This window comes from Montipora capricornis, unplaced genomic scaffold, assembly GCF_036669925.1.
Source record: "Montipora capricornis isolate CH-2021 unplaced genomic scaffold, ASM3666992v2 scaffold_139, whole genome shotgun sequence".
NCBI classification, from domain to species: domain Eukaryota; kingdom Metazoa; phylum Cnidaria; class Anthozoa; order Scleractinia; family Acroporidae; genus Montipora; species Montipora capricornis.
The window spans coordinates 15,001-23,979 of record NW_027179902.1 but is presented as its reverse complement, the minus strand read 5'-3'; the positions used below and the strand labels follow the sequence as shown (position 1 = coordinate 23,979).

Here is an 8,979-nt window from a genome sequence, read left to right as displayed (position 1 = left end):
ACCGAAGCGTGTACCAAGAGGTGAACCCATTTTTTTTAAACTTGACGACAGCAAAACCTCCAAAGGGAGGGAGGGTTTTATAAAATTCGTAAACAGTAAATGTACTCCTCACAGCAAGACCTTCTTTAAAAATTGATGACGTAATAACGTGTACACATGCCTGCAATAAATCCCAACATTAAGATATATCTCCGAAAATATGGATGGGTGTTGTTCAAACTTGGCACCAGTAATGTACATCAGACAAGGCACAACGTGACAACCATTACAATGTTACCATGATAACACTTGTTTCCAGTCCCTCTTTGCAATAAACCAAATACTGTCTGTATCTAGGATTTTGAACAGGTAAATACAGGCAGATGGTCAGACTTGAAATGCGTGTGCTGCCCATAATGTTTTACACCTCTGTATAAGATTAACAAGAGTGAATATGTCTTATTACGACAATAACAACAAAATTCAATCCTACGAAATGATATATGAAATTAATCATATACTGAAGTGCGGATATGAAATCAAGTAATGCTATGATCTTCACAGTTATAAACGCAATTTTAGCAATTTTCATATCCGCAGTTCAGTATATGATTAATTTCATATATTATTTCGTTCATTGATTCACCCCTCACGAGAAAATTAGAACCCACAAATGACCAGTTCTCAACGTCTTCATGCATGTAGCTCAGTCGGTTAGAGCGTCGCACCGGTATCGTGAGGTTACAGGTTCAAACCCCGTTGGAGTCCTGAATTTGTCAGGCTTCTCAACGCAATTGCTAAAATTGCGTCCATAACTGCGAGGATCATAGCATTACTTAAAATCAATCCTGCTTTAAATAGACCCAGCAACAAAAAATGATTGCCATGGCAACAGCATGGTAGGTATCATTTTGTGTCTTGTTGACGTAGATTACCGATGCCAAGTTTGAACAACACCCATCCAATAGTTTTGGAGATATTCTCAATGTTGTGATTTATTGCAGTCATGTGTACATGTTATTACGTCATCAATTTTTGAACAAAAACTTGAATATCTCTGTAACGAAAGACGATATTCCAAAATAGAAAACACCGTTCTTCATCATTTGAAAGGTCTTTAAAGTGAGAAAAACGGTATGTTTTACTTCATAGGCACTTTAAATGGTTTTGTCTTTCTGTTCGTAGTTGATGTTGTTAAAAAAAAAAAACAAAGAAACATGGGAAAAAAAAAAACAAACAATCATCGAACACTCACCCACCGCCCCGGCCGAATAGTATTACTTTTAGTTCATAGTAATCAATTATAACTGCTGTGACAACAAAAGAAATCCCGAGAAGTCCACCCACACTGGCAAACACTTCTTTCCACTTGAATCTAAACGAAGAAAACAGAACAGTGCACGTTAAAGCGAGTTTGGTTTCAAGTGGAACTTTAAAACAAGGAACGAAAATTTCAAACAAGTCGATCACAGCACCAACAGCAGAACGGTCAGTAACTCCTTTCCAGCAATAACAGCTTATATTTCTCATGCCTATCCTGCTAAGCGTCGCTTGAAATAGCAGTCGAGGGCTAGTTTGTTCGATCCCTCTTTCCCTGGGGATAGGTCTTTACAGATAGGCAAGTCTTGGAAAAGACTTTTGAGGTTTGTAGTCCTGGAAATATTGGGGCAAGTAGTTGTGGAAAGGATTTCTGCAGCCACGATAACCTAAGCTCAAGTCCACGACGGAGTAATTCATGTTTCGCCCTTATCAAGTTGTTGAAATGTCAGAGACGAGGCAAATCAATGAAAGGCAAGTGAGGGGACCATTTGTTAATTTTGTCTCTAATCTACACCTCATATGCCTTTCATTTTGTTAAATTCTCACGCAAACCCAATAAATTGAGTTGACCTCAAAAGATACGGCTTCTATGCTCAGTTGCTAGAGCATCGCACTGACATCTTAGAGTTTCTGAGTTTGAATGTCATTGAAGTCCAAAGAATGTTCTGACTTTTTTTGGGAATTATTGCTTAAATTGCCTCGCTACGTGCAATGATTTTCCGTTCACTTCATTGCCGCATGTTAGCAGTTGTTGCATGGTAACACCTACCTTTTGACCAGAAATATGACCAAAGGACTGATGATGTAAAACTGCATGTCATTAGCGAGATACCACGACCAGCCAAGACACTGCAAACCACATCATAACTTACTTTATCATCATCACAGTACATTAAACTCTACGCGATGGCAACCTTATGAACTGCAAACGTTGACCCCACCTGGGGTAAGAGGTTACTAAGGAGCAGTTCATTGGGAGTAAGAGAAAACCAGAATTTTTTAGCACTTGCGACTATTGTGCAGTTTGATTTTTACCCGTTTTGGGTGATTTGTTTGACAATGGAATGGCCGGCGTAGCAAGCGTCTCCGTGGGGGAACACGATTTTTGACGTTCTGGTAGCGCAAAATGCCACGCCCCATTTTTTGCACGACCAAAATCCACGGAAACGCTTGCTACGCGGGCTAATAATGGAATAGCTGTACAAAAACTTCACTAAAAATTATGAAGCATTCACAGATTTAACAGATGGGTCTACGTGTAGATTTGCATCACTTTGCATTCATCATATTTTGTTGAACAGAAATTTTTTACACATCTTCTGTCTTCCGATACAAAGGAACCACAAGCGTATACCTTACCTGATTACCCGAATTCGTTGGATAAAAATTGTTGATGTACAGCAAATTTGTCCACCAGTACTTTTCACACAAGGTGCTATTCTGACTGGAAAACCAATATGGACCCTCACCAAGAAATGCGTACAAATTGGAATAAAATAAAATCACAAACATGTAACTCGGTGTCAACCTAAGAAGAAGCATGGCACGCAATAAATAAACAAATCAGTAGAACTCAAAGGAAATACATGTACTGAGGGCGACAGGAGCGGGGATACGTGGCCAATTACTGTTTTGGGGTTTAGTTTGATTGTGTGATATGGAACCACCTGACATTTACGGCGATTTTCATGATTCTGAAGAATCTCACCTTCAAGCGCTGAGCGCCAAACTGGGTTTTGGCTTTCATCAATCAAATTTCTGAACATAGCCGGCCGAAGATCGACTCTGCCTTCGGAAAGTGACCTGGAGTTTCGCTTTGTTCACAGCTCGAATACCATTATAATATCCTTTTAGAGGTTCTCCAGTACAAAGATTCGTACAGATTTCATCGTTTTTCCCAGCGTCGAGTTAGAAAGTACAAATGTACCGTGGGAACCAAAGATGCCGATTGATAGGTTGTCAATTGAGTTTGGCATCAGTGGTTTCGGGTAAACTCTTGGCTTGGCTTCGGAAGTTTTATTGATGGAAGCCAAAAGGTAGTTAGGTTGTTGGCGCTTGAAGACGAGATTCCGCAGAGATGTGAAGATCATAGTACGACAACCGTACTTATACAGATCCACGAAATCACAAAATCGCAATTTTAGTCTCATAGAAAAAGTCCCCGAAAGAAGGGACGTGGTTTCCACAGAGACCATCAATATCCTTGCCTTCCAAGAGAACATGAAATTGCAGCCTTCAACTGACATCTTTAATTTTCACTTTTTGTAAACACACTCAAATATACAAGCATGACCTCCCAAATAGCCTCAGTTAGTCTTGCCTTTTGAGCGAAAATAATCACCTAATTCTAGTTAAGAGAAAAGTAAGGGAGGACGAGAATCGAAAGACGGAAAGGAACGAAAGGAACAAATGGGAAGAACATGCAAAACAATTGAGAGCTATGAATTGCAGAGCTATGAATTTACACTAGTTAGCTTAGTGAAAACTTCAAGGTTTAAAATAATTGTCGTTCAACAAAGAATACAAAAGGATATGAATGTTTTTCTTAAAATTAATGAGTTCATGCATCGGTAAGTCTCAAAAACAGGTTGGTGTCTTCTTCCACAGTTTCGCACCACTTTGTGAAAATACATTTTTTTGCAATTCAAGAATAGTTTACACGATCTTTTATCCTCTGATACTAAAGAACATTGCGTGCAATCTCTCACAAGAATAAATGAAAGCATACATCGTAAACACGTTTAATACCTCCAAAATCGATGAAAGTAGAACTTGAACAACGGAAGTTTCCCATCATTCTGTTCCATGCGACGGAAGGAAAGGTATGCTACAAGCAAACCACTAAAAAAAGGATGCAAATCAAAATAATTTTATATTAATGAGACAACTTAATCTGTCGAAATATCGCACACAAATAGAGACCTACAATGTCTCTTGTGGTTGACATATTGGCAGTCTGACTCCACCAGTATGTCTATGTCTCTACTATACCTAAACAAGACAGAGTGCAAATAGAATTTTTGTTGTAAAATTGTTCATTGCTTTTGAAGACAAAAGGCAAAAAAAGGAAAAAAAAGTCGCTTTAATATGAGCCTCTGGGGTTAACACGGACGAAGCTTAACCCGGCTTCTGTGGCATGAAGCAACCGGGAGTAGCACTATTTCCCTGTAGACAGGATGGTAGCCATCGCAAGGTTACACACAGCATGTCCCTAGTATGTCCCTAGCACCCATCCTTACATGGAGGTGAGGAGACACAGTGTACAGCAAAGTTCCTTGTGCAAGGGGACAACATAGTGGTAGAACTAGTTAGACCGCGAACCAGCGACCCTTAGGGTGGAAGTCCGGCGTGCCAACAGCACGGAGCCTCCACTCCAATTTGCTACGTGAAGAGTACAAGATATTTTCGACGCCCGAGGAAGCCAATGAACAAAACTTGACGGCAGCCATAATTTCCGTTTAACTCTATCCCATTCAATGACCAATGTTTACGTTGGAAAGGTCACTTCTTTTTTTCCTTTTTTTTTTTTACATTCCACTAGAAGCCTTTAGCGGAAAAGAAACTGAAAAGGAACGGAACGGAACGGTTTTGACCTACAAAATCGAACTAAAATGGTCTGCAATTCACGCTTGCTTCGGCTAGTAAACTTTTAATGAAGCGACCAACACATTTACACGACTCTTGTACCTTAACACAAAGAAACTGTCGACAGCGAAGAAGGCATTAGAGATAGTGCCAAACGTAAACCGGTGAACAATGTTCAGCAGAAGGAGAATGTCATCTGAAGCAAAATAAGCAGGTTGATTGTTATCCAGGTTACAGATAAATTCTACAGAAATTACCCGTAGGCATGCAACAACGATATCTCAAGTTGATTGCATAGGTTATCAAGTCCTTTCAAATGTCAATTAATTCATTTGAATGCCAATTCAGCAACTTAAACATTTACCCAAAATTTTGAATTTTTACCCAGCTTGGCTTCCTGGGTTTCTCTCCCGAGCGAGAAGGAAAGGCAACTTATGCACGGAGCTCCTCGATGTCTTCCACAACTTTAGCTGACTAATAAAACTCCTAACAGGTTTAAAACCCGCTACAACCAGTTTGAATTTTAACGCCTGTGTAATGGCGGAAGAGTAGAGTAGAGGCGATTGCATTGATGTCACGTCGTGCATACGTGACAGAATATCCAAGAGATTCGTGCAGAGTTTTCCCTTCTCTCTCGCTAAAAGGAAATTATTATAAAGTTAACCTCTGCCAAGCAGGGTAGTTGAAGGCACGAATCAAAGGGTTCTAACTTCATGCTAACAATGAAGCAAACACTTGGATTGCGGGAAACTAAGAACAAGACAGCAGACTCTCTCGAAGTCGAGAGCATGTGTGCGTGGGGCGTGTTCTGCATGTTCCACTCAATATTCTCGAAAACAAAGGGAATGTTGAATCGATGTTCAATGAAAGTTAGAAAATCTCAATTTTATTTAGTTGAGAAAGCTCAGCTGTTGCAAAGGAAGCTGGGAAAAAATCCTGGCTTGAACAGGCCTCAAACCCATGACCACGCAATAGTCCATTTTATCGTTCTGTGCTCAGTTACCAGGCCTTTGAATAAAAGCGAGGCTAGAGTTGACCTTGTTTTGATACAAACCTCACTGCTTTTCTTATGTAAATAGCAACTCGTTATCCTTACAACAACATGATTTACGTAAGAAAAGCTGCAATGAGAGTTGTATCAAAGCAAGGTCAACTCCAGCCTCGCTTTTATTCAAAGGCCTGCTAACTGAGCACAGAACTGTAAAATGGTTTATTGAACTGCACTTGCTCTACCAACTGAGCTATTATGCCCGTTGGCAGCTGCTAGTTTAACGGTCAATGAAATGCTTCTTAGAATATCCGGTACCAAACTCATATAAGAACCTATGATTTCGGGGCTCCGGTTGATCAAGTTCTTATTTACCGGGTGCATAGTGGGAAATCAGCCTGAAAATGTTCTTAAAATTTGTTTCAGAAATACTATACATTATACTGGAGATTTGTAACAATGTAAAACAAAAATACTATTACTAATATAAGTAAACATCAACGAATAAAAATTCAACATCAAGTTGTCAAGTAGTTTTAACACTTTTTCACATTTTCTTACTGAGTTCTCTAGACCAACGGCCCCTCTCCTAGCCATAGTACTTTAATATGAGTTAGATTGCTTATTTATTCTCCCACCCTCTTTCTTTTTATAAAAGTACATGCTTTATTTATCAGACTGAATTGGTTCTTATATAGGGTGCTTTATTGACCAAAGTTCAGTTTGATCTTCTTAATCCACTTGTTCTTATATGCGGGTGTTAACTGTATAGTTTCTTACTGTGCCGTTAAGCGAGCGGGCTTTCTCTTGTCGGCGTTCCCCACCCAACCCTCGTTTAAAGTGGGGTGTGGTGCATGTGAATACTGACTTTTCTGTTTCCATGTAGTTAAAGAAATGGAAAATGTGATGAAAGTGACTTTTTAATCAAGTAACAAACAGTGCGTTGAACTTACTCAGGATTCCGCTTGTCACAATAGCAGTGTATGTATGTCCCAAAATAATCCACCACAAGCTGAGAACACGCACTCCATTGACAGATGTGATAGCACCGGGCGGAACTGAGCAATCCATAATCTTACTGGTGTTACGAGTTATTGAGAAGCACAGTAGAAATCTCACAAAAAAACCTGTGGAAAATTAAAAGTAAAATGAAGTCCAACACAAGAAAAACAGTGTTCCAAGACATAGAATAACCGTGCCAGGGGATTGTCAACTAATCAACCAAACAAATGACGTTACACCTAAAAACAAAGTGTTGTTTGTTTCGATGACACAGAATAAACCAATTTTATCCAAAAAATATTTGGCTAAAAAATCTGTGCGAACAGGCCTTCGTCAAGCCAAATTTTAACAGTATTTTAGTACAATACTGTTAAAAGTTAGCTTGACGAATGTCTGTGAGCACCGCAAGTCTTCAAACGCAACTTGAACTTTAATTTCTACAAAAAACTTAAGAGAACTCCGTTACAGATCGATCAGCGACAAAAGAGCGCAAACTGGTAAGTAGAAACTGCTTATATATGGCGAAGATAAGGCAAAGGTAAAAGGAAATTCATGTAATATTCTAATTGGGTCCTCAAAATAAACAGTCATAACAAAGTAATCGGTGTAAAGCGTGTCTGTTACAGCAGGAGTGTTCCTTCCTCAACAATTCTTCTCACTCGTAGGTGGAATAAGATGGCATCTGATCCATTCCAGACATCTGTCGTAATTTCCTCAACTGTTCACGATCCAAGCCGTTAGTTAGCATATCCGCAACCATTTCTTCTGTACGACAGTAGCTCACTTCCCGGATGAAATGGTACTTGATTTCAATGTGCTTTGCTTGCCTCTGAAACTGAGTGCTCTTGGCCAAGAAAATCTCTGATTGGTTGTCTTCATATATCTTTGTTGCTTCTTCTGGGTTGCTTCTTAAACCAGTTAGAAGTTGTCGCATCCAGATTGCCTTTTGCGCTGCACTCGCTAAGGCTATGTATTCGACGTCCGCAGTCGAGAGAGCAACACATGCCTGTTTCTTGCTTTCCCAGCTCCAGTTGATTGCTGCACCACTTAGCTGAAATATGTATACGGACGTTGATCACGTTTGAAATTTATGCCATTGCCTCCGATCTAAGAAAGAAGGAGATGCGATTCAGAGAGCTACGATGCTGCACTGCCTTGGCCCCACAGCACAACGCATCTTCAATACGCTCCCTGGAGAACACAAGTCACTCAAAGAGGTGAAGGCTGCCCTCAGGGGATACTTTGCACCAAAACGGAACGTTGTGGCAGAGCGCTACAATTTCAGGTCGCGAGCGCATAAGGCAGACGAGTCGATAGACACGTACCTGACGAACCTCAGAGAGCTGGCAAAATCATGCGACTTCGGCACGCTAGAGGAGGAGATGATCCGGGAACAAATCGTCGACAAATGTTCCTCACGTACCTTGACGCGGAAACTCCTCCAACAAGACGATCTGGATCTCGCAAAGACGATCAAAATGGCAAAAAAAAAAGTGCAGAACCGGCCGTACAAGAGGCGCGATTGCTGTCACAAGGCACCAAGGAAAACCCGATCCAGATCGACCACGTGCACGCTTCTCGAGGATTCCCAGCGAAACCGTTCACTTGTTACAGATGTGGTGGAACCGACGGACACACTCCTGACGAATTCTATGCAATCAAGTCCACGTGCAACATCTGCAAAAAAGTTGGACACTTGCAAGAGGTTTGTCGCTCAAAGCCCAAGGCTTCACATCCAACAACCCGGCACAAAAAGAGCCCTGCAAAGAAAAAAAAAAACTCCAACCATGAAGGTCCGCAGCATGAGATCCAAACCTGCTAATTGGCTTGAAGACAGCTCAAGTGACGAGAGCGAACCAGTACTCTCTTTGAACAATGTTGACAGTTCCATTACGGTACAAATGGACCAAAATGATAGTCGACATTGGCTGCAAGTACAACATAATATCCTCACAGTTATATAAATCTCAATTTAGGCATTGTGAACTGAATCAAACTCGCAGACGCTCTACTGCGTATGGACAGAAAGAACCGCTAAATAGTAATGGTTATTTTAACGCCACCATCAAAGCCAGCGATAAGACTATTAATACTAAGGTTTACGT

The 8,979-nt window shown here is 40.5% G+C and overlaps 1 protein-coding gene across 2 annotated transcripts in view; it reads right to left on the bottom strand.

Annotated features, from left to right (window-relative positions):
- Nucleotides 1–233: 233 nt before the first annotated feature.
- Nucleotides 234–8,979, bottom strand: part of LOC138034638 (nose resistant to fluoxetine protein 6-like) — a 20,488-nt gene continuing 11,742 nt past the window's right edge. Inside the window, exons 1-7 of one of the 2 annotated variants that reach the window (XM_068881850.1) lie at nt 8,690–8,979; nt 6,826–6,999; nt 4,987–5,080; nt 4,048–4,140; nt 2,659–2,827; nt 2,069–2,148; nt 234–1,354 (exon numbers count right to left, since the gene is read on the bottom strand). The exon at nt 8,690–8,979 is cut by the window's right edge and continues 211 nt beyond it. In XM_068881850.1, the coding sequence (XP_068737951.1) occupies nt 1,231–1,354; nt 2,069–2,148; nt 2,659–2,827; nt 4,048–4,140; nt 4,987–5,080; nt 6,826–6,999; nt 8,690–8,765 (810 nt within the window). In that variant the 5' untranslated portion in view covers nt 8,766–8,979 and the 3' untranslated portion in view covers nt 234–1,230. The remainder of the gene's footprint in view (nt 1,355–2,068; nt 2,149–2,658; nt 2,828–4,047; nt 4,141–4,986; nt 5,081–6,825; nt 7,000–8,689) is intronic. The other variant, XM_068881849.1, reaches the window with a different exon arrangement.